General features: G+C 39.3%; 5 protein-coding genes across 9 annotated transcripts; 3 read left to right on the top strand and 2 right to left on the bottom strand.

Annotated features, from left to right (window-relative positions):
• The first annotated feature begins 892 nt into the window (after positions 1–892).
• LOC113677915 (uncharacterized) lies at positions 893–6,624 on the top strand. Its single transcript, XM_027194776.2, has 2 exons — positions 893–5,292; positions 6,079–6,624. Exon 1 carries the CDS (start codon positions 1,172–1,174, stop codon positions 5,285–5,287), a length of 4,116 nt encoding a protein of 1,371 aa, XP_027050577.2. The 5' UTR covers positions 893–1,171; the 3' UTR covers positions 5,288–5,292; positions 6,079–6,624.
• A 645-nt stretch (positions 6,625–7,269) lies between these two features.
• On the top strand, positions 7,270–15,714 carry LOC113677900 (zinc metalloproteinase nas-6). Of its 4 annotated transcripts, XM_027194756.2 has the most exons (9): positions 7,306–7,472; positions 8,876–9,006; positions 10,615–10,755; positions 12,126–12,272; positions 12,401–12,518; positions 12,727–12,902; positions 13,765–14,031; positions 14,554–14,685; positions 15,306–15,714. In XM_027194756.2, exons 3-9 carry the CDS (start codon positions 10,638–10,640, stop codon positions 15,347–15,349), a joined length of 1,002 nt encoding a protein of 333 aa, XP_027050557.2. In that variant the 5' UTR covers positions 7,306–7,472; positions 8,876–9,006; positions 10,615–10,637; the 3' UTR covers positions 15,350–15,714. The 4 variants fall into 4 exon arrangements, with proteins under 4 accessions (XP_027050556.2, XP_027050560.2, XP_027050557.2 ...); XM_027194755.2 differs by lacking the exon at positions 8,876–9,006 and having other exon boundaries at positions 7,270–7,472; XM_027194758.2 differs by lacking the exon at positions 7,306–7,472 and having other exon boundaries at positions 8,876–9,676.
• LOC113677901 (histone-lysine N-methyltransferase SETMAR) lies at positions 14,028–18,176 on the bottom strand. 2 transcript variants are annotated; one of them, XM_027194760.2, is made up of 3 exons: positions 17,926–18,176; positions 17,599–17,773; positions 14,028–16,832 (listed from the first exon to the last, which is right to left on the bottom strand). In XM_027194760.2, exons 1-3 carry the CDS (start codon positions 18,019–18,021, stop codon positions 16,180–16,182), a joined length of 924 nt encoding a protein of 307 aa, XP_027050561.2. In that variant the 5' UTR covers positions 18,022–18,176; the 3' UTR covers positions 14,028–16,179. The 2 variants fall into 2 exon arrangements, with proteins under 2 accessions (XP_027050561.2, XP_089047135.1); XM_089191009.1 differs by having other exon boundaries at positions 14,151–16,832; positions 17,965–18,169.
• A 275-nt stretch (positions 18,177–18,451) lies between these two features.
• On the top strand, positions 18,452–20,483 carry LOC113677858 (EF-hand calcium-binding domain-containing protein 10). The gene is made up of 4 exons (XM_027194697.2): positions 18,452–18,607; positions 18,754–18,918; positions 19,976–20,066; positions 20,228–20,483. The coding sequence occupies exons 1-4, from the start codon at positions 18,508–18,510 to the stop codon at positions 20,268–20,270; spliced, it is 399 nt and encodes a 132-aa protein (XP_027050498.2). The 5' UTR covers positions 18,452–18,507; the 3' UTR covers positions 20,271–20,483.
• A 104-nt stretch (positions 20,484–20,587) lies between these two features.
• LOC113677859 (uncharacterized) lies at positions 20,588–23,331 on the bottom strand. The gene is made up of 5 exons (XM_089191011.1): positions 23,183–23,331; positions 22,503–22,670; positions 21,974–22,075; positions 21,696–21,876; positions 20,588–20,903 (listed from the first exon to the last, which is right to left on the bottom strand). The coding sequence occupies exons 1-5, from the start codon at positions 23,252–23,254 to the stop codon at positions 20,752–20,754; spliced, it is 675 nt and encodes a 224-aa protein (XP_089047137.1). The 5' UTR covers positions 23,255–23,331; the 3' UTR covers positions 20,588–20,751.
• Between the last annotated feature and the right edge of the window lie 2,085 nt (positions 23,332–25,416).

Here is a 25,416-nt window from a genome sequence, read left to right as displayed (position 1 = left end):
CAAAATGTACCTCGATATTTCGAGACACTTTTTTAACTTATTGCATTAACAGAATGAAAAAAATTATATCCTTTTCTGAGTCAGTAGAGATTGAAATGAATACATTCCAAATGAATTTTCGTTTTTCACTTCATCCAGAGCTGATTTTAAAGTCGCAATTGTACAACTGATTGCCTGTGATGTTAGTTTTATTTTCAACTGTTCCTTCTAAATAAAAGCCTCTTCAATTAGTTTTATTAATAGAAATGAATGTAAGTTTCGTATTATCATGTTGAGTTAGTCAAATCGAAAATTACGCTCAAGGCTGCCACTAACTGTTCTACGTACCCAAGTCAGAGTATTGATAGATTTCTCAGAGTGGTTTTAAATATAATCCATAAGAAGCCGTAATTTTCCTTATTTCAATTATTGGGTTTTCTTTAAAAACATTTCAGGGCTGTCACCCTCTTCAAGCTAGCTACATGTCAGGGGCAAAATAACAACAGTCTTTTGGGTGTTTTACTGAATATGTCGACCTTAGTTACGTCAACCTTAGATCTAAAATACGCATGATCTCATTTCATTAGAATGAACAGAGAGGACGCAGCCGTAGCACGCGCACATCAAGATCTTTATCACTTTGGACCACATACAAAGATCAAGCCTTGTCAACAACATTAATTTCCTAGAAATGAGAGCTTTTAGCCACAAATATATGGCAGCTGTCCAATCATTCTACTTGGCTGATTTTTAAATCGGGTCCTGAACTCATAAAGCGCATACGAAGAAAGAAGCGAATATGTATATAACTTGAATATGTACATATTTTCACTGAGTGTAAATAACAGTGACTTTCAACCTGTCATTTCATCGCGACTTCCGGCCTTATTACTAGGAAGGCGCTATTGTCACAATACTTCAACTACATGCTCGTACGATACAAGTTGTTCACTCCTTATAAAGGAGCCGTTTAATGTTGGATTATGAGGGTATTTGAACACCAAAAATGTAGAAATAGTTATGAGAATAAGGAACAAAGCTAGAAAAGATTACAACGGATTACAAATGCCGAATTTGTAACGTTTATGCTAAATTGTACCTTGATCCTTTACGCTCCGCCTTTCAGCTGTCTGAACACCTTTCTTAGAACTGATGGTGCATTTAGATCTTCATTGTTGACAAAGAGTGGGCAATGAGAGGTTCCTGTTGTATGAACTGTCTCTTTCTATGTTTCTTCCTTCTCCTGCCTTCAGCGGCAGCATGGAGTAAGGAAATTTTCGTCTCACCGAATGGTAACGACTCGTTGAAATGCGGTGCACGCGATCAGCCTTGCAAGTCCATCGACAAAGCTTTCGACGTAGCTTTGTTTGGCGGTGCTAATTCAACGTTGATCAACGTAAAAAGCGGAAATTACACCATGGCAAAGAGCTTCAACCTCACTAACGTGGATACCTTCGCTCTTGTTGGCGATGAGGACTTTGGATCAGGCAAGGTAAGAATTACTTGCGAGCCAGAAGTAAGCATTTCGTTCGTTCTTTGTGAAAATATTACTTTCGAAAGAATACAGCTGCACAGATGTGGTGGATGGCGAGAAAGTACCGCGGGAGCAAACGAGTCGGTTCCCATCGGACCTGGTAACCGAGGTGTTCTGTTTAGGACCGTTTTAGACTTTCGATATTGTAGAAACGCGCAGTTCACCAATGTTGAGGTGTCAAACTCGCTAGGGGTTGGAATAAACTTCTTCAATGTTGGAGGCATTTTGAACTTAACGAACTGTGCATTCACCGATAATAAAGGCGCAAACTATAGCGAGACCAACAGGCCGCTACAAGCCCCATTCATTGGAGATGAATATGTGCTTTCAGGTGGGGTTATTTTGACTCTTAGCGTGTACGAATACAATGTCTTAAACGTCACACCGAGCCAACAAGAATCGTTCCAACACAAAAACAGCTACATCTTCTCGAGCTGCACATTTCTCGGAAATGAGGCGATCGGATGGAATATTAGTAGTATCTATGATCAGAAGAAGGATCGTGGTCGATCAGAATTTAGCTTAGGAGCAGGATTGGCGATAAATTTCAAAGGCAATGCCAGCAACTGCAATATTCAAATTCAGTCTTGCTCATTTACTGGTAATAAGGCAAGATGGGGAGGAGCTCTTAACGTCGAAATAGGAGATCAAGTGAAAAGAAATCGTTTCATGATAACGAACACTTCATTTCGTGACAATTCTGGGAAACTCGCCGGCGGGGGAGTTCGGATTGGCAATTTACAAACACGGGCCACAGTGGAAACCATGAATACATTTATCTTTGATAAGAACTGTGCATTCACCAACAACACAGCCATTTGGGGCGGTGGTGTGTCACTGTATGGAAGATCTATATGGGGCTCTTCTAATACGGAGACTCAATTTTTGGGAAAGTTCAACCTTTGTATCTGGCGAGACAACCAAGCAACGGTAGGATCTGCACTAGCGGTCATGCTTGATAGAAAACAGGAAGTCCAGGTTGATTCGGGAATTCCAATTTCGATCAGCTTCAAAGACTGCACGTTTACAGGGAACCGAGTTGTAATTTTAAATGAAGGTGTTATGATAGGAGAAGGTGCATTGTACAGTGATGGGGTAATCCTTAACTTCCGAGGGAAAACTTTGTTTATAAACAATACGAACACGGCATTGTCCTTGGATGGGTCGGTGACAAACATAAGCGATCATGTCAATTTTATCAATAATCATGGTTTCAGAGGAGGGGCCTTGGCAATGCGTGGCTATTCAAAAATAATATTTCAGAAGAATTCTACCTTATCTTTTTACAACAATTCGTGTGACCACAAAGGAGGAGCAATGTACATTGAAACTGCTGGATCTCCAATGGTGGCTTTCAACGCAACTGGTGTGGACATTCATGATTGCTTTTTCGGATACCAAGACACACGAGACTTTCAATACTGGAATACTTCTGTAATTTTTCAAGGCAATGAAGCAGTTGATGATAAAAAAGGAAACTCTATATACGCAACAACTCTACAGAACTGTCGGCGGCCTGGTGAGTCTCGGCAAGACAACACAGTGCTCAAGTGGAAATTCATCCATTTCAAAAGGTTAGATGGTGAGATTTCCTTGAGAAAGAAGGAAGTAACAACTGATGCTGTAGAACTACATTTTGATCCGAAAGATTGGAAAGTTGCTCCAGGACAAGTATTTAACGCAACATTAAGGTTAGTGGACGAGATAGGGAACACCGTCGTTGGCATTGTGGACATTGATATCCATGTTCCTGAAAAAGCACCACTGGTTAAACTTGGAACTACCTCTACGCTCTTTCTAGCTGACGGACAAATATCTTCTCTAACTCTGACTGGAAAGCCAGAGAGTGTGTTCACGGTGGTTATGCACTACATGGCAAGAGAACTGTTACAGAAAAGAATCGTAAACGTCTCTTTGCAGAATTGCCACGCAGGCTTCATTTACAACAGTTCCGTTCAGAATTGCGTTTGCATGAAATCTCCAGGAATAGCACGGTGTGACTTACATGACAAAAAGACTGTTTACCTGAAGAAAGGATATTGGGCTGGGAAAGCGGGCAATATTAGTTTCACAACACATCTCTGCCCCGACGGATACTGTACCACTAACAAGTCCATATTTCCTTCTGAGTACAAGTACAACGGAACAGTGTGCAAAAAGGGCAGAGACCAGTCGAGTGTACTTTGTGGCCAATGCGAGCGTGGTTACAGTATCATGTTTGTGAGCGAACAATGCTTAGCCCATTGCTCTGATAAATGGCTATGGATGATTTCTGTCTATGTAATAGCCCTCATCATAGTTACTTGCTTCGTGTTGTTGGTTAATCCGAATCTGTCAGGGGGACACCTAAATGCTTGTTTGTACTCATATCAAATCATGAAAAAACTCACTCCAGAAGGGTTTACTTTCGATTCTTTTATTGAATTTCTCATCGGACTGACTAACTTTCAACTTGGAGTTGGACGTGGCGTTTGTTTCGCGGCTGGTTTAAGCAATGTTGACAAGCTGGCCATATCGGCTCTCTTTCCAATCGCTGAAATCCTTCTGATATTGCCTTTGTTAAGACGGGTGTTGATTGAAACTTGGAGCAGGGGGTTGGACAGGCTAGTTAACAGACTGAACGACAGAGAGCGTTGTCGTTGTGGCTGTTTCTGTCGAAACGCAGTTGTGAGCTGGTTGGAGTTCCTATCTGCTTCATTCCAAGCACGTATAGAGAATGGATTCGACCATGCCTTCTTCACTATTGTAGTTTTGTGCTATGTCGACATAACCAACATCGCACTGCGTCTCTTGCATTTCGTCCAGGTTGGTGAGCAGTGGGTGTTGTTTGATGATGGTAATGTTAAATTCTTTGACAGCACTTGGCACGGTATATTCATAATCGGTGCTATTTTCCTTCTGCTGTTCGTTATTTACATCCCGTTGAGACTTGTTATCTGCCCTCATAAGTCAAACTTGCGACTTGAAACTTTGCACGCTTGTCTCAAGCCTGGATATCGCTCTTTTGTGGCTTACTACCTTGTGTGTCGACTGGTGCTGCTACTAATAAGCAATTTCATGCCTACTAGCCCACTGAAAGCCTCGTTGTTGCTGTTCTTTTGCATTTTCTTCATGTTTGTCATTGCAACTGTGAGGCCTTACACAGAAAGGAACCATGGTGGCAATGAAAACGAAGTTCTGCAAGCGACAACGCAAAGTGGTAACAGGACGGTAGGAAGACAAAGATCGAGAGAAGCAAGTCCAGGCATCATTGAAACTCCATTTCCACAAGAACTAATCCGTGTAGGTGCGGGTGGCAACCAAATGGAAGAACAACAAACAGTGGCAAATGAAGGCAATGCTGAAGGAGATCAAAATCCGAGAGGAGATGCAGAGGGTTCCCAGAAAAACCTGTACATCAACGAGTCTGACCTGGTGATCTTAATGACGCTGAGTGCCATTGGAGTTTTCAGTCTTGCCGCCAACACAGAGGTCTCCGACAATACTAAACGTGGTCTGCAGTCGTGGGTTAGGATCTTGGCATACGTCCCTCTGGTGATGGCTTTACTTCCCTACATCTTCTATTTACTACGCCTAGTACAGAGGTATCGCTATGAGAGAAGAGAGCATCAAGTAACTGAGCAACAGGATGTATCATTCATGCCGCTCGAGTGTAGCCTCGTATTACAAGAAGATCGGTCAGGTGAGAAAACTCCACTGATAAGAACCAGAGAAGATACAGATTCTGACCATGGTACAAGATTTCATACAGCCCACTCGAGCCTTCCAGTGTAGACGAGGTACGTCATAGTTCCTAAGATACTTAAAAAACGTATACTTTACTTACTTCCCTTTAATCAAACGTTCTGTAAATACGTACAGGCGCCAATGTAGATGGCGGAGAAAAAGGAATTGAGGAAAGCTGTGAGGCACCTTTTACGGGGGCAAAGAGGATACCTGCATGAGAGCTATAGATTAAGAACAACTTCACCATCCCTCTAAATCTGATTACTACACACGGCGCTTTAGACCTTTCTGATCCTTGCAGTACTTCATATGCAGGATATTTATCCCATACGAGCCTTTAATGAGCAGTCTGGGTCGTAGCTTGCTTCAAAGTTTTCTTACTTGCTGGTATCGGACTTTGCCTTCCCCTTCCCAACTGATGACTTGAAAAAATTAAGTTATCTCTATCAGTCTTACCACGCGGCTGGGGTGCAACAGTGCTTGGGAGCGTGTGGAAAGAATGATTCATAACTTCTGGAAATCATTGTCGAGATCATTATTTTACTTGTGATGGCAGGTACTTTTGCCATTCTTCAGAGTAACGTATCTCATAGCTCACAAAAGAGCTCCGTGTGGCTCAGTAGCAAAGTAACGCCCCTTAAAATGGAAAGTCTGAGGTTCGAATCTTTGTTCGTTTATGTGACGATCGAGCTTGAAATTTGCTGTTTAATTTCTATCTGCGGAAGCAGTTACAGTAGGACTCTTGCGTAGTGGCAGTATCACTACATAATTACCTTCAATATTTTTGAAATATCTATGCTAATTTTGATTTCCTCCTTTGTTTCCCTTTTTGTTGCCAGAGGTGAAATTGTACCCAGCTACGAATTTAGAAGCAGACGAGTCACTGATGTGCAACAAAGATTTGAATAGTGTCTATCGTAGTTGAAAAATAATTATCCCTGACCAAAACCATTGCGACGTTTGACTCTCTAATTTTGTGCTAATGCTTTTGTTAAATCGAGGACTCTTAATGCCATTTTTTCCCCTAAAATTATGATTTCACGCTAAAAAACTGGGGTGATTAGAATAATATCATTTTCAATCAGCGATCTATTATAGCAAGCGTGACACAGTTACAGACAAAGCTTTTATATTGAGGTTAATTATAAATTGTTATTATGATGACGAGACTCACCAGAACTTTCATTAGGCTCTAGTGTAGTCAATCTATAAATTTCGATGATTGATTTGAATTCGTAATTACACGAAGCCACTAAGTTTACTGGCATTTAACAAGTTAGGTAAGAATTTAGCAAGCAATTTTTCCTCCACCTGAAGCTAGGTTTTCCTTTATCTAAGATATTTGACTTGTACTGTTAGGTTGGTTTATTAAAATCTCTACTTTAACAATTTCCTCTTTTATGATTGTTTTTTTTTTTAAACTTTGATTGGTTGATCTATGATCAGGGGACTCTTTTTCGGCATTCCTATGTACATAGTACAACTCTTTCGTTATCTCTAAATTTATATTTTTCGTATTCTTTCAGGGATAAGCTAATTAACCTTTCCTGTGTTTGGTTCCGTCCTTACCCTGAAGACTTCGTTCAGTAATCATTACGCAATGCTTGCCGTTTAGACAATCCCCGCGCCCCGCGCCCCGCCCCCCTCTCCCCGCTCCCCTCTCCCCTCCCCCCGCTCCCCTCTCCCGTCTCCCCACTCCCCTCCCCCGCTCCCCTCCCCCGCTCTCCGCCCTTCCAAACATAAAAAAACGCTTCAGGCGAAGAAATGTACCCTGGTTGAGTTTCAATACATTTCAGCCGGGATTCATTTCGTCGAGCTCGAGGCCTAAACTTGGATTTCACTTTTAATGGCAAACTGTTTAAGATTATGTGTAAAATTAAGGCCCCCCATCAATATTAAAAAATTGAACTTGAAATCTAATCTAAACCAAAGCAATATGTGTCACTCACGGGATGTTTCACAATCACTTTGAAGTCAAAGTTCACTACAGCAAATTTTCACACGTTTCTCCAATTTCCGGTGTAACGCTAAAAAAAATGTCAGTTGTGAATGGCAGTGACATTGTTAAAGCGGATATGTCAGATTACCTAAAAGCTTTTCCTGCAAAGTTCGCACGCCTTCTGCTGGTCAAGAAAGTACCACGAACATCAAAACATATATCACTTCTAGATCAAACAGTCAGGGAAGGCATTATTTAAGTCCTCCGGCTAGCAGAGAAAGATTCATCACAGAGGTGAGAGAATTATCGTGTTTTTGCGTAGCTTCAGTTTTCGCAAATATATGATCGGTGCTAATCGTGAAAAATAGGGACAAAAAAAAGCACACTGGTATGGCATTAATGTGGTGCTAAAAGCCTCGAAGTGCGTCGTCTCTTTACGGTCGTAGATTTAGAATTTAAGCGTAATTTGTAGCCAAGAAACAGGCTCAGTGTAAGAGAGCAAAGTTTCTGTTCATAAAGATGATGTCGAGTGTGTTTCTTATGAGATGACGTCAACTTAAAGAAACAAATGTCTTCACAGAACCAAACTTCTAGTATACCTATAAACATTTGTGGCAAATATTTTTTGAACAGCAGCGTGTGAAAGCAGGCAAAGGAAATTTCAATAACCACATGACTTGCATCATTTAAAATTTGAAAAATCTAAGTGCGGATGTGATATAGAGAGTCCTTGAGTCGTCTGCCATAGCGCGAGGAAAGTTGTGCTGTCAGTTTAACAAATGAATCTGTTATCTTGCTGTTATCGAAACATCTGTTGGCGATCCAAGAGTACGATGTCCACATCGTCTTCGGGGACGGGAGTGGAATCATTTGACTTTCAAGATTCGTGATGCTTGCCTTTTTTTTAGCCCAATCATTTATTATTCTTAGATTTTATTTGTGATATTTATAATCCATTTTCTAACCATATCCCGTGTTTCATAATTACCAAGCTTTAACCACCAAGCGAAAATCCATAATTCCTTCAAATTTTACCGTTACGATTTATCAGTGATTCACACTTCCGCTTCCACCCCAAAGTCTCTGGAGTTTCACTGATGCGTATACCACAGATTCTTAGCAATGGAAGCTCATGTCTCCAAAGTTTATTTGTTGGAAAAGAAGCAGTGTTGTAGAAATGTCTACAACGAAAGAACGCTGTCACCAAAATGAACTTAATATCTTTTTACTTTTGCCTTAAGTAAGCTTCATCTATGAAGGTATCTCTTCGGTAATTACTCGTAAAAATTCTAACCAGACGACTACAGTCACCTTTCTGACGTGTACTGAGAAGAATTTAGCTTGTGATGAGTCGTTGCCATTTTGAGGGACCGCGATCACGAAGCGGAGTTGGCGGGAAGGACTGAAACCCTGTCACACCATCGCTCCTCCCCGTAAAGAGAACGCCAGACAGCAGGTTTTTAAAAAAATTATGCTCTGCAAGCAACTTCGAGTCGGAAAACTGTGACATATGATTTTGAACTGAAATACTTAACACTAGGCAAGCTCCATGCCTAATGTTGTGCCAGATAAATTTGATGTTAAACATCTAGGTATCTTCGAATGCGACGTTCGGCTCTATATTAGGATTGGTTAGTGGGTCAGGTTTTACCACGGCATTTGCAAGATACCTTTCATTTCGTTCCTTTCCCCTACAGTCATTCCCGACGATACACAAGAACATATTCTGAGAAAAATCTTTTCATGAAGTACTGATCGGCTTATGAAACCACAGGAAGGATATTCCCACCAGCGCTGTACAACTCGGGTCAAAGTTATCAAGTTGTCCGTAAGTAACACACGTTAGGTCGAAAGCGACAATTGAAAATCAACTGCTTATGCTGAAAGAGTCCCATGAGAGTAAACTCATCATAATTGGCCACTTCAGCAAAGAAAAGTGAGAAGAAAAGCCACTTGCTTTTTTTGCCAATAATGACCTCCCCCATTGAGTTGTCACCGGAAAAGCCGGTACACCGCTGAATGACCCTGCATCAAAGATAAAAGCCTGCGGTTTTCTATTCTTACAATCTAGATAGTCTAGATACTGAACAAAGCCTGAGCTATAATGCGAGACGGATAAACAGTTTTTATCTACCAGCGGTCGTTATGTTCGATGAGTTAAGGATTCTTAACCCAATCGGATTTTCAGATCAAAATGGTCTAAAAGTTAAGTAAGCAAGCTCACGCAGAACTTCTTAGACTTGGATTTCCGTCCACTGTCGCTGACCCGAGGAAATCCTCAGAATACCAAATAAGGCTGCGAACTGAGCCGACAGCAAATGTTCTAAAACAGACAAAAAAGGAACCTATTTGTAGTTTATTGGAGCACACCGCCTGACAATACCCTAGGCTTATTTCTGTCTGAAATATATAACAAACAACTCATAGCCTTTGCGACTGGCGGAAGTTTGGAAACTGATTACAAGCTCAGCGTAGAGTACTATACAGAACCCTTTAAGGTACGTTGAAATAATGACATTATAGCTCGCTCTGTTAAGAGTAGTTCTTGGATTTAAACGTGGAAAAAACAAAAAAGAATCAGACGCAGCTATCAGTAAAATTAATTGCAGAGGGTCTGGGGCAATTATTAATTTCAAGAGGCGACTGATAGCTCCAAAGAATTGCTAAGGCTGATTGCACGTGAACATATTTCCAAATCTAAACACAGGAAGGTGATCCTCGAGATTATTATTATGCCCAAGCAACTTGATGGTTCCTATTCGAATGTCTTGAAAATTTCAATGCTCCTCTTCATGCGTTGCAGTGAAATATGATTTGTAGCATTCGCTATTCCGGTTGCATTCTAAGAAAGGACATAGAGCAGGCACGATACGACAATACAAACATGAGTCATATTTGATACGTAATTCAGATATAGTTATTAAAGGTGTTCGCAACATCTAATTTCAAGTAAAATTGAACATTGAAGAGCTTTCTTTTACTCTCCAGTGTACTTTCGTACATTTACATGCTTGCAGTTGCCAGGCAGCTGCCGAAAGTCAACTATCATTGTTGCCGCTAGCACGCGCTGTCGGTCTTGACCTCTCAGGTATGAATGACGACGGAGTCTAATTGAGAACCGCCAAACTTTACGTCTGATTTAAGCCGGCACAATATTAGATTCCCGAACTTTATAAACAATTGAGTCAATTAATCAGTTCACCGGGACGCAGTAGCGTTGGTATTCAACCGTGTAATACGAGATTTGTTGTTAAATAAATGTATTGAAGCGAGGCCTCCATTACACAACAAAGCCCTCTCTTATCAACTTGTAGTTTATTGTCAACGCAAGTATGCAATATTGCGATATCAGTTATTGCTGTAGACAATCTAATATGCAAATCTGCGGTGAACTCAGTTCCATAAATAAAGTATCAATGTTTTGTTTTCACAACAGGGAAAACTTAGACGCATCGGAACATGAAGATGAAAACTCTTATAATTTACGTTTTGGCCACACTTTTGACAACAGAAATGATACAATTCCCCAACACAGCACATGCTGCCCCGAGTCAACGAAATTTCAAGAGCGAAAATGGTAAGATGATGCATCATTTGTAATATTGAGCAACGTCTAGCCTTCCTAATTTACTCGGTAGGAAATTTTGCTTTCTTTTAATGCGATTTTGGTGTTAAGGATTTACATACTTACTATACTCCTTACAAGTGAATCGTCAAGGGTATCACTGAACTATGAGTACGTGAGAAGCCTGCAGTTTTAATTCATCATAGTTCTTTTAGCACCGCAGATATTCTTCAAAGATATCGAGTAAACTAAATAGCACATTAGAACAACTTTTTCAGTGAGAATAACCAGCAAAAAATAAAACGACCATCATATATTTGCTGCGGTTTTAAGCCTTCATGACTAAAAGTCGAGACATCTCAATTTGTTCCACACATCACTCATCAGTCTCGATAGTTTTGTTATGCACTGGAGTTCTTGTTTTTTTTTTTTTTTGTTTTTTTTTAAGCCACTAATTGATGTAGTACCTCATCATATCACGCCATTCGCGTATGGTTTTCTTTCGGAAGTACTTCTAGCGTGTTGAACAACTCCGCTGTCAAATTTAGTAGTGAGATCAATTTTAATCTGTCACCCCCGTAAACCACTTAGTTTCTGATGGATTTGTGTGGAATCTGACTCCAAACTTCCGAAAGATAGCCCTTGGTCATTAGTAACTTGTGTGTCTTCTCGACATTGATTTCGGTGACCTTTCAACACACGCATTCACTTTGAAGGATGTCAGTCTCAGCTGTATACAACTAGAACTTCCTATTGCCTAAAATTTTACTGCTCGATACAACCGTATAATAACAGTGGGCAATATCGGCATTTTCAAGAGACATGTTTATATCGGACATTTGTTCTGACATGACTAATTTGTCTTACGCAAGATATTACTTTTCAATTTGATCAGCAGAGGGTACTGATTAAATTCAGAAACCGTATCTTCCATTGTTTACCTCGAAAAACAAAAAAGCAAGATCCGAAGAGAAATTGATGAAGGAGTTTACAACGATGAGTTACAAATATAAAAAAAATTAAAAAGATAAACATTCTTAAAAGGAGTGAGAAAATCAACACGCAAAAGAAAACATAAGATTCTTCTGAAGCCGGACGAAACGCATCGTGGCATACACAGGCACGTGCGTTTTCCGCGTTTGACGCCGCTGGCGGAATGTCAATGCTATAATTCTGATTGTTTTATTGACTCCAGCTGCGTCTGCTCATATTTCATGAACCAAATCGAAAAAGACTTCAAAAGTCAAGGCCAGATTTTGAGAGACATGAAGTCAAGTTTTTAGCGCAACATAAGCGAGTATTTGCTTCGCCGCCTCACCGACCTCAGACAATTCACCGGTGAAATACTAAACCCTGTTTTTTTTTTTTTTCTCACTACTCAGAGATAATAGAAGGTGACATATTAGTGACCGAACCTCTCCGACGTGCCATGAAGGCGGGCAACTCAAGGACCAGACGTGACATTGTTAGCAACAAGATCAAAAGATGGCCGGATGGCGTAGTGCCATACAAATTAGATTCTAGCCTAAGTAAGTGTCTTTGTGTCATGCTGCGTCAGATAGCGGCAGTCAACTACGAAGACTGAGTGGCCGCGCCTCCGAAGAGTCGGCCTAATAGTCGAGGTTGTCCTAATTTCCTTTAACCTGCTTTTTTTCAGGTAAGGAAGCTATCAAGGCAATTAAGGTAGCTATACGTGAGTTCCACAGAAGGACTTGTGTAAAATTCGTCCTTCACACCAACGAACAGGACTATCTGGAATTCCAAGGAAGTTACGGGTTAGACACAATTCTACAGACTTCTTGAGGCAAATAATTGCAAAATCAAAGTTTCCCAACTGACATAATTCTGGGCTATGACTCAAAGCTACAAGTCTTAGAAAAATTAACACAATGACTGCCACCTAGGCTCGAACCCAGACCCCTTGATACGAAATCGCAGAGCGTTTTTCCTTAAGCTAATTCGTACAATTTCTCCACGTTTTAGCTGCTTCTCAGCCATTGGCCGTCAGGGTGGAAAGCAGCGACTCTCTGTCGGTGAAGGATGCGAATATAAGGGAACAGTCCTGCACGAGATCATGCATGCTCTGGGATTCTTTCACGAACACTCTCGCACTGACAGGGACGACTATATCATGGTTCTATGGTGGAACATTGAGCCAGGTATTTTCGTAAATAAACCAAGTTTAATATGTTTTGGGCCGTTCCAGGAAACGCAGGTGTTGGGCACGAATGTCGAGGCTTGCTACTGGTAAACAACGCAGAAAGAATGACGTGAAATGACAAGCTTATTGTTTTGACGCATTTTTGTTGTCGATGTTAATGGCATTTTCGTAAATAAACCAAGTTTAATATGTTTTGGGCCGTTCCAGGAAACGTAGGTGTTGGGCACGAATGTCGAGGCTTGCTACTGGTAAACCACGCAGAAAGAATGACGTGAAATGACAAGCTTATTGTTTTGACGCATTTTTGTTGTCGATGTTAATGGTTTTTACACCAAGTCACAGTGTACACCTTGGGAAAAAAAAAAATTAGCGTTAGCCTCGACTTGATGTACTCGACCCAGTTTACTAGCTCCGTTCAAACAGATCCACTCTGGTGAATCAACCCTTTCACTCTTACCACTGACCAAGAAAGAACTTCTATTCTCTATATCCATGTATTTTCAATCACGACGTTGATGAATATCAACCGGAGGGTTATCCTTGACTTCACTACAAATTCTCAGAGCTAAAATAATACGAAATGTACGACAGAAAATGCAAAGAACTGGAATATAGACTGTGAAACGGTTAACATACAGCAATAATCTGACATCTGACACCTTAAGCATTATTTACTTAGTTATTTATGGGGGCATCCTAATGAAAAGACTGGGGGGGGGGGGGGAGGGAAGGGTATTAACTGGAATTTTAAAGACCAAGTGGATACGTTGTGACAGCCAGATAGGTTGCTTGTCCAGATTCCCATGGCGTCAGCATCTATCTGTTAAATTCTAATGATGTGTGGGTTTCATTTCTCGAAGGATTCGAAAAGAATTTCGAAAGTTACGGTCCTGAACGACTTGACAGTGTCGGAGAACCGTACGACTTCGACAGTCTTATGCACTACGACAACCAAGCTTTCAGCAAAAACGGCCAAAACACACTGGAGTCTTTAGCGGATCCCAACAGATCCTTGGGGAATATGGATGATTTTAGCAAAATTGACATAAAACAGCTGTTAAAGAGTTACCCCTGCAAGGCTGGGGATAAGAAACCAAAAGACAAGAAGAAGGAGAGATCACCAGAGAGTAAGATCGTTTTTTTTTATGCTGTCCGACAGGGTTTAACTACACTGCACGAGCTAACTCTCCTCTCTTTCAGCTATCCGACTCATCGTTGCCGCAAAAAAAAAAATTTATATAATGTACCAAAAGTTAGTCTGTATATTATTCGCTAATTTGTACAATAAACAGTCGCAGTGGGACGGATCCAACAGAAATTACAATGTTTGCTGTCCCCTGTATGAAATATTCTGTTCAATTGAGTAAACAGAGTAACCTTAGAGAGTGCTCTCTAATTGGCTCTCTAATTGGCTCAAGAAACACGCTACCCTCTCCACCAATCAAAATTAGGTCTTAGACATTTCATCAACCGCGTTTTCCCGCGCTTCAGGCGGTTTACTTGTTTTTACTCCGTGTTCTCATTGGCTTCTTCCGATATTTTCCTTTGTTCTGATTGGCCGTAAGGATAAGTTGTGGTTTTAATTTTACGACACTGAAATAAAATGCCCTCTTATTAGAAAGAGAGTTGACGGGTCATTTCTCTTCCAGGTAAATGCCTTGATGTCTATCAAAACAGATGTAAATATTTCGCATCTTACGATGGATATTGCCAACATTGGAAGTCGTTCATGAAAAAGTGGTGTCCCTATTCCTGTGGCTACTGTAAAACAGAGTCGCCTGGTGAGCTGAATTGCAGTTTTACCCTATCAAATATCGTCTAATTATAGCTTGTGAACAATCCTTAATTTGTGTTTTCAGTGTACTGCCTTTTCAAGGAGAACTCATCTTCCTTTGTCGATATCGCCAAAGCTGATGGCTTTAACAACCAGTATGAGACAATCTAGGACTTTATCGACCGCATGGAGTTGCAATTGCGGATTTATCAAGCTGTTTTAAAGCTTACCACATACAAAGTAAAAGCCTGACTCAATATCGAATTCTATAAAGCTCAGTTGTGGAGTATCGAATCACGAAATTACGCTCACGAGATCCAGAGGCCTGGGATTAAATTTCTCTCCAGAGAGACAAACCCTTCTTTGCTGTTATTTTCTGTCCCCCGCTCCCAAGAAAATGAATAAAATCTTTCTATCCGGTTTCAAAATACGCGGAAAAAACTTGTCTGATTATTTCCTCAGTCGAAAAATCACTTTTGATTTAGGAAATATAAACATTTCTCCCGCAAGTTCCAGAAAGTTTCTAACTGACAATTGACCCCACTGAATTTTAGATGTTCATGTACTTCAATAAGAAAATCGTAGAGCTAAGCTTATTCTTTTTTTTTCAATTCTTTTCACTCACAGATAAAAGGCTGAATATATGGAAAGGAGAAAATGACACAAAGTGAAAGGCTCACTGGTTAGAGTGCATTTCCATTAGGTGTCGTGAAACCAACTCAAAGTGATCACCACAGTCGAACAGAAAAAAGAAACTACCACAAGGGGCCCTGGAGAACGCAAAGGAAAAACAAAAAAAATGCCTGACGCGCGGGAAACGCGAGTGACACAAGTGCGATTAGTTTTGGTTTTGCGTCTGATTGGTCGAGAGGTTGGCGCGAGTTTCCTGGACCAATCACAGAATGTCTGAAACGTCATCAGCACTGTATATCTAGCAAAAATTATACTCGAGCAAATAAGAACCAACCATACTAGCAGAGTTTTAGTGATTGTCTTTCGTTAAAAAAAAATAAATAAATAAACAACACATCAAGAACATTTCAGCGTACTTGAGCTCAATTAATTAATTTTTGGTTCCTGGTTCCTTGTAGTAGAGCTGCAGCAATGATATAAGATGCAATTCTCTGCAACATAATCATGGGCTTATTTGTACAGCATTAAAAGACATCTCTATAATTCGTCATTATTATTCTCCCCTTGTGACTTGTTGTTATATTCATTCTATAAAAAAAGGTTTACTTTTACGGGAGTTTTTGAAGCCTAGCTTTCAAATAAATTCTCTACTTTTTCAAAGAAAAAAAAGGAAAGTTTGCAACATGTTTGATTTATTTGCAATCAGTAGGGCAACAGTCACTTACAGTAACTCAACTAATTTTTTTAGTACATCACTCAGTCTGACAGAATTTCTCCATTCTTTCTCAATTGACTTATCCAGTTTGGTTTACAGCTTACCAGCTGTAGAGGTTTATTGATTCCAATCTTCCCATGTGCCTGCCTTCAGTTAGCTATTCCCTGGTCTGATTGGCAGGTGGCTCTCAGAGGAATACAGAGAAGAATCAAAGGGAAGATAACCTCTGCAGTTCAGTGCACCACATTGACAACTTTTTGGCTCCTTACCTTGTTCTTGCAGAGATTTCAATTCATGCACTTGAACTTTTATTTCATGTGAGTGCCAGTGATCAAATTCCCCTGAATAGTCAAAGGAGAGTTCCTCTCCAATGTCTATATTTCTAGCTGCAAAGAGAGCCAGTTGTGGAACAATGGAATCAACTCTCACTGGTACCATTACCAGATTAGGGTTGCATGAATGATTGATAAACCGTGACGCGCCACCATGGAAATGAGCATCTACATGAGTCCTTAGAATTTGGTTGTCATTTGAACTGTGTTCTCTGAGAACAATCAAATAATTCCCAGTTTCATGAGTCAATTCCTGAGCACGCATTTTAGCCTCTTTGATTGAAATAAGCTCACCAGCATATTCACACACAAAAGTAAATTTTTTTATGTTTTCCAAAGTCCTTAAGCCCCATCCTTTGAGTTTGGTTTTAAAAACTTGAAGTTGAAGATGCTGTCCATTCTGAACCACTCTGTTCTGACAAGATTTGGAGCAAGAACAGCGACTGTTGCATTCAAACACTGGTTGGCAAAACTCTATTGACAATAAGTCACGAAAAATAAAACTTGATGAACATTCTCTAAATAATTGGCACCTGCATTTTAGCTCAAGTACCACTGATCTACCTTTTTTTTTCAGAGTTTTAAACAATCAGCAGTCAAGTATCTTCTGGCCAGATACTTTATTTCTACCTCTGCTGTACATTCTATCAGAGAAAAGAGTTTCATCTTATCTATGAGACCAACAGTTTACTGGGTTCCTGTCTGAAACTTAGAAGCCCATTGGTTAATAAGCTGTGGTTACTGAGTTCAAGCATGGAAGACACTTAACCTACCCAGTGACTTTTTCTGCTTAAGAGTACAAACATGTCCTGGTGAAATGTCAGGAAAACCAGACAAAACACTGAGTAGCCTGTCATGCCCAAGTAACTATTCCAGGAGTAGTAGTGATTCTCCAAAATGCTTTAATTACTTAGCATGGAAACTGGATTGTATTATTCAGAATTTTCCAAAGAACTTAGCCTCATGTGTCTCTGGCAACTTCCCCTGCTTAGATCCTTACAATCCATAGAATCTTAGCAAAGACCATTTTGAAGATCTTTCAAATCCTCAAAGGATCATTAATCCATTGATTTTTTTCAAAGAGCTCTTAGCAGATCCTTTCTTGATCCTTTTTATTTAAGATCACCAAAGGTCCTTTAATTACCCTCAAAATATTTTAGGCCAAATTAAAACTATAAAATTATAACTTCTTCCCAAAAGACACTGATCTTTGAGAACTCTGTGAGTCTGTAATACTTACCAGTTAGTCGATTGAAGATTTGAAGGCATCCATCTTCATTGTAAGATGGTCCATAACTCTGTATGCAGGGGCATTTGTCTCTTGTGCACATTGTCTGATGACATCCACATCCAGGATAAAATGGAGAATTAAAAGCCTCACTAACATTTGGCCCACTGATGCATACTGGAGTATACTATGAAGAACGAACCCAACAATTTAAACAAAATTAAGAGAAAACAACATCGATAGCTACCAATTATCCAATTTTCTTTTTGAAAAGAAGAAAGATCGTAAGTGCAAGATTGATTAATCTAGTTAATAAGAATGGTACACTTAACAAATTACCCCAAATTCGGTAGGTATGCTGTCATCAAGTTCATTTACCACTGAAACTTTAACTTTCTCCCTTCCCAGCGATATGTCCTCTGTTATGACAACCATTTTAAAATAATAGCACTGTATTATTTCTTCGACAATACACTACTTTCAATAATAGAGGCTCTTTTCATTTGTACGGAAAAACCGATGCAAATTTCCCATCGAAGGGAACAGCATGATTGTTATTTGAATTAGAAAGGACTTCACATGTGGGAGCCTGGATCCTACCATATCCCGGCAGGCCCTCGGCTGGCAAAAACCGTGCGTTTCATTATGGAGCATAAGCGAGTAAGACGAGCGTTAATTATTCGGTAGTACTGATTAAAAAAAAAAAAAAAAGATATATATTTATATATATATATATAAATTTTACATGGTATATCTGCAGGGAAAGGGCCATTCCATAAAAAAAAAAACCTGATGAAAAAAGAAAGAAGGAGAGAGAATAAAAATTCCGTAGCAATCTATATGACAGGCACTGGGCATGAGACTAAATGCCGCTGACAAAGCTTTGTTGCTATAGCAACCTTAGCAGGATGCAAAATCAAAATGGCGAACAAGGAGAACGATGCGCAAGAATACGTTAAAAGGCATTGTATTATGGAACTATTTGAGAACTTAACTGCACAGTTGATCTATGAAAGACCAGGTGAATAATTTACACAGCTTAGGATTGATGTTTTGGCAGCAAATCTGGCAATGTGAATGAAAAATATTTGAGACTTTGGATATTCAACAATATGTCGTTGGGAACTTTATTACATGTATATGTAACTCTGCTTGTTTGTTTGACAGAGGACCCGAAGGCTTACATGAAACAATTCTTGGAAAAATTAAGAGATGCAAGAACAATGCAGAGAAACTACCCGTGCATATTTGATGACAGTAACGTAAGATCGTTGTTTGGAATGCTCGACGTTACAGGAAAAGGCTTTATTACATATGAACAGTACAAACAAGGTCAGTTTTTCTTTTATTTTACAATATCTGTTTAACTCATTTCATCGTACCTTATTCCATTGCATAGAATTTATAAAGTTTTATCCAAGGATCTTGGAGAAAAACTTTTTTTTGAATTGAAAGAATGAAATCATCTAAAAGTTAAATGAGATATTTTCAGGAGGATGATGTTGTTGTACACGATCCTGCAAAGTTTTGATGCCGTTAAACTAATAGCAAGCATTGTCAGTAGCTTACAGCAATTGCCTAATTGCTTGCTAACCAACAGCTGTTTGCAGGGCGTGAAATTGCGCCTAATACAGGCACCAATGCGACTAAATTTTTCCCTTTGGCGACCAAATCCTGAAAATTAGTCGCCAAATTGGCGACTAGAATGTTTCATCATAACCTTACCAAGAGATATCGTGAATTAAAAAGATTTGCAAAGATAAATCCGTGGCAAACTTCCTCGTTAAGTTTGTTTCCAAAACGTAGCACATGCATCTTGATCGATAACTAGACGCCATCTTGAATTTAGGTGAGCTTGAGAGTTGTATATCATCCCTCCTAGTGTCCCCTTTGTAGCACGTTACACATCTTTCCCCTAACTTAATTTGGAGGGTCTCTCTAGAGCACTGACAGCGTAAAAAAGGTTTTGTTTGTCTTTGAAAATGGCGACCAACTTTTTTTGAATTGGCTACCACTTTGAAGAATTTAGGAGCCAAGTGGCTATCAGAAAAAAAATTAATTTCACGCCCTGGTTTGTGAAATGAGCTCTCTCTTCTTAACTCTTTAACCCCTGTGAGTGACCAAGACTGAATTTCTCCACACAAAATCAATACAGGATCAATCAGAAAAGTAACCATAATAAAGCAAAAGCAAATTCTCTGAACTAACATTGTTAGAATCAAATGGAAGACAATGAGGAGAATTACTAACAAAATCTGGGAATTGAAATTGTTTAAGGGAGCAAGGACCAATTTGAGGGAGTGGCATAAATGGAGCACATTAAACTGCAGGCTTATAATATGGTATCTAGATAGTTTATGCACCTTATTCTCTATTGTTTTTTGCACAGGACTTGAAACAATGGGTGTGAAAAAGTTTGATAGAGACCCTCCTGGTGGTGATATGGACAGAATCAGTGCAGAGACATTTTTGAAAGAGGCGTAAGTTAGCTTATTTAGAATTTTAGCTACTGTAAATAAACTACATCAGAACTTGTCAAAGTTGGTTGTAAGGGATGAAAAATTACAGTTTTGAAGGAAACATGGTTTTTTTGGTAGCAACTGTAAATTTTATTAAGGTTATTTGATTGATTTTTTTTCAGGCGACAAGGACTTGCTCAGGCATCTGCAACATTCTCTTTGTAGTGCTATATAACTCTCCTTTTGTGGGTTTTTAGTTTGTGTTGTCTGAGAGATCAACAAGCTCTTTGTCCACATTAGATTTAATGTATATACATTGTGTAAATACCATCATCACATCATTACTTGAACTAAAGTGAAGAACCCAGTTTTTGCTGTGTATCTCTTAAGCAATCAATTTAGGAACAGATTTGAAAAAATAAAGAGTGAGTGACACTGGCTATGCAGTCAGTTTCTTTAGATCTTAATGGTTCTACAAGAAATTATGAAATTTTTTTATGGTAAGATAAAGGTGGACTTTTACAATGTGATGCTACAATGTGATGTGATACAAATTTATTTTTTGACTGAAAAGTTTACTAGTTGTTACAAAACAGTACATTTTCCATCAGAACTCGTAAACTACAGCCTTAATACCTTTTCAAAACCATCATCACTTTGTTCAGATTTATAGCTGGGATGTGAGGTGTTTAAACTAAAATAATACTTAACAATCAATAGGTATGCAAGTTTGCATTTCTTTGCACACCATGCATGTTGATGAGGCACAGGTCAAGTAACAGTATTGATAGGTGGAACAAACAGAGCTGGAGCAAGAACGCAGATGGATAGGCTTTCTATTGTCACCTGAAATCCTGTCTGAAACATATTGCAACCATTAACATACAGTAATCATGGTGAAGACCAATACAAATTAATTATTTTTTGCAAAGTTTTAACTATTACAAAGTTGAGAGAGAGCAAATGGGATTTGTTGACCAACCATTGGTCAGTTTCTGTGATTGACTTGCTTAAACATTGAGCGAGGTACTCAGTAATCAAATCTACTGCTGATCAACTGACAAACAGTCCAACTGGCTGGTTGAGTAACTTACATTTTTACTGATGGTGTGGCTGGCTGACTAATCCATTGATTGTTCAGTTGGTTGATTGGTGGACTGGTTTATTGACTGATTGCCTGATTGCCTGATTGACCGACTGACTATCTACTCTATTTATTTGACTATGAGCTGAGCAATTTTTGCACAAATCCAAGGCAGAGTAAGAAAAATTTGAGCTTAAGAGAAGGGGTTTGGCTTATGGTCAAGAGTTTGCCATAAAGAGCACATTTAAATGATACCATATGGGCATGTTTGAATGGTTAATAGGCTGACTGGTTGAGTCATCGAATAACTAGCCTGCTGACTGACCTACTGCCTGTTAATACCTACCTGCCTAATTGACTGATTCATTGGTTGATTGACTGACTGAATTACTACTGATTGACTTATCAACTGACTGGTTGCCTGGCTGACCAACTGATTGATTGACTGGCGGGCCAGTAGACTGACTGATGCCTTCCACCCAATTAAAAAGGCTTATCTTTCAGTATCAAGACTGACTCACAAGTCTCCAGATTAATTCTTTATAGTTATATGATTTTTCATTTACCTTCATCAGCAACTGCTGAGATGGAAATGGTATCTTTAGCAGGCTCACTGTGGTAAATAGGAAAACCCTCACACATTTTCTTCATGGCGTAGCTAAGATCACCCAGGTCATATATCAACTCTTTAGTTTCCATGGTAATTGTCAATTTCTCCAATGGAAATTCCTTACCATCCATTGTTGCCTGGAGAAAGGAGAATTTTCAGTGTGACACAAGTAATTTTTTTCTTCAATTTTTTTACTTGGTATAAGCCAGAAAATAATCACAGTGAGTATGTCACCTTTCTAAAGGATTTGGCCATCTTGGTAGGGCGTGGCACTCTGCCAGTGAGCTTTGTCAAAAAGCACATTTGTTTCTGTGGTAAGCTGATCATCATCAATTTCTGAAACACATAAAACCGTTTTAGAAATTATTAGGCCAACAATCATCTGGAGTTCTTTTGCCCAACTTACATCAGGAAATACCTGAAAGGAACGAGTCACTGTCAGAGAAAACGTGCCCAAATGGGTTTACCAGAGGAATGAAGCGCTCGAGGTAACTTCGTAAGTTCTCAAAATATTTAATCGGTCGTTTAGTTTGCCTCTTGACCAATGAAGCGCACAACTAAATTCAATCTCATTCAATCGCGTTTTCCGTGCTTTAAGTAGTTAAGTTGTTTTTACTGTGAGTTGTCATCGGTCACGTGACATTTAACTTCCTTCTGATTGGTCATTGTGGTTTCTTTTAGTTTTCCTATTATGACACTCAACCAAAAATGAGCTCTATTTCTATTTTACTGATTTCGATGTCATATCTGGCCAGTGGCTTACCTTACGAAAATCATTAATGATTTCCGCTGCTTCGAGGTCACCTTGCAATGGAACGTGAAATGTTTCCGTTTTCCCTTTAACATCGATTTCCACAACCTCCTTGAACATTTTGCCTTGATGTTTGATCAGTACTTCGAATGATCTTTTCTTCCCCTGTGTGGGATGAAACTAATAAAAAAAGAAAAAAATACTTGAAAATGGAATGTTTACCAGGAAAGTCACAAAATATCTCAGTTCTTGTGACTAGACCGTAAAAATTCAGCTGTTTGATGTCTCGTGTTCATAAAGAACAGAGATTTGAAATCGGCCTTCCCGGTTGAACGCACTTTTCCAATGGTTTATCAGGTTTCCAATGAAATGACATTAATTTTGTCTCCGGTATAAGTTGGCTTGATCATTTTTTGTAATCTTAATGCATAGACTTGATTGTTTTTGAAAAAAATATCTGACTTTTGAATTGTTCTTCAGGCTCGAGACTCACTGTTTCATACGTTGTAATCTTAATGCATAGACTTGATTGTTTTTGAAAAAAATATCTGACTTTTGAATTGTTCTTCAGGCTCAAGACTCACTGTTTCATACGTTGTGAAATTCGTTTTTGCATGATAATGGTGTTCAGGATTTTGAAATTGAAAATTATCTGAGCATCTAAACTAGTGACTTCAAACGAGCTTACTCACTCGCAAAACTGCTGCACAACAAGAAAGAACTACGAAGCCCACTGAGAATTGCATTTTCGTTTTCGTTCTCATTTTTCTCGATCTCTCCCTCTACACTTCTCTCGGCTGATAGATTTTACTCTGCACAGGGCGATCTTAAAGTTATTGGTGGTTTTATATTTGATTTCTCTCGTAATGAACCCTCACATCACTCAAAAAGTTAATTTAAGTAAACCATACGTTCACTTGAATCGCTATTAATTACACAACCAAAGAGCCACAGCAAAGTTTTGAACGTCAGAGAAACTGCAATGAAAATCTCAGAGAAGCTAAGTTCCCTTAGGAGTTCAGTATGAGCTAGAGGCGGAAAATCGTTTTAACCAGGTTGTCATACCCACAATCGCTTATAGGGCGTGACCCTGATTCATTTTTCAATTAACAGCTTTCAAGTGTTTTTTACCATATTTCTATGAAAGCAATAAAACTTTTTCCTTTTCTTGCCTACTTTAACACAGGAAATTCGCAGCCTCCTTAAGTGCTTTATCTTGGTCGAAAGAAATGTAAACTTTTGCAAATTTTGACGTGAGCGATTCCAGCGAAACTCTCGGTGATCGCATCCTCTCTTTTGAAACGCGAAATTATTAGATTTAGTCACTGTTTTTGTGTCCCAAATTGCCCTGTTGTTCGTGGTCAACAAAAATTTTCATGTCGTAGGGCTTTTGAATTAAATGAAAACTGGCTTCAACCCCGAGACGTTTGATTTCAAATTTGTGTCAGGAAATTACCTCTAAGTGTCATTTTGGAATTTGTTGACAGATTCCTTTGTTGAAGAGGGCAACTTTCGTCAATTTAGGTGCTTCATTGTAAGCAGTGAGAAAACAGTGTGAAGACTGAGTTATTCTGATTGACTGTGAATATATGAAAAGTTATCCTGTCCATGCAATAGTTCAAATTGTTTTTTGTTTCAGTTCATAAGGAAATTCATGGAGTGTAATGGAAAAAGAAAACAACCCTTTAGCTAGGGTTAGCTTTAGTAACAGTGTGTCAAACCAAGGGATAAAACAGTTATCGAAATGAAAGATCAATAAAGAAATCTTACAATTCTATCAAGCTCCATTTCTCAGCCAACCATTCCTCTTTTGAACCATCCTTTAACCTTGCAATCGTGATGACTTAATTCCATTACTAGTATCTTTAAAATCAAAAACACCCCCCTGAAAACCAATCCGGTACCAGTATGCGTCATATTTTTCTTAGCCCACGTATAGGCGTACCCTCCCTCCCACTTTTAACCATGGGGGGAGGGAGGGTACGGCTACGCGTAGGCTGTAAATCAGTTGTAATTTGTTACATTGTGATGTATATTGTAACTAATGACGATTGAATTATTGTCGGTTCAGCAAAACAGAAATACCTTTTTTGACATTCAAATTATTGAAAAAGAATGCCTGACACAAACCTCAACCCACAAGATGAAGGGAGGGGAGGGAGAAGTGTGGCCATAGATAGAAGCGGGTGGAATAATGAATCAAGAATCGTAGCATTGAATGAGACGAAATTATAGTCATGCTATAATCTCTCGAAACTCGTATTGTATTTAAGATCGTTTTATCTAATGAAACTTTAACGGTCGATTTGGATATTTTTTTTTTCCACTGGCTTTCATTGGCCACCAAAATGGCAGACCGTAAAGATGCCAAGTTGTACTGAGCTTTCTGTCGTAGATGATTAGCGCTTGAAGAAACAGTTATTTAGACGTATTGCAGACCTGTTGTATGTTAATAGTCTGCTTTTAGCATGTATTAAAATTTAAAACTGTCGTTTTAACGATAAAAAACGCGAACAGTTTTCTTACACGAGCGAGGTAGGGAAAATTTAAAATGAGAGAACCTTGGGCTTCTTGAAATGCTCTTTAATGGGGGACAATCTGGAGAAAACTATTAGGGAGTGACTATTAGGGAAGGTACGTTTTTCTTGGGGGGGGGGAGGGCTGGGGAATTTTGGTATTTTTTCCAAAAGAAAGTGTTGGCCCTCCCTCATGTTTTTATTAAAAAACCCTGACCCCCCCACTTTTAGGTGACTGACAAAAGTGTGACCCTCCCCTCACTACCACAGTAGCTCTTCAGAGCCTAATGACTCAGGAGATCAGGCAGCGGATAGACAAAAGCTGGAACAAGAAACCATACCCGAGTCAAGTACGTCACGATACGGACGGAAAAGGACACGAGTACTCCTAGAAAAATATTATGTGCCAT

This window comes from Pocillopora damicornis, chromosome 13 (genome assembly GCF_964200805.1).
Source record: "Pocillopora damicornis chromosome 13, jaPocDami1.2, whole genome shotgun sequence".
Taxonomy (NCBI): domain Eukaryota; kingdom Metazoa; phylum Cnidaria; class Anthozoa; order Scleractinia; family Pocilloporidae; genus Pocillopora; species Pocillopora damicornis.
The sequence above is the reverse complement of the archived record's forward strand: the minus strand, read 5'-3'. Positions and strand labels throughout refer to the sequence as shown.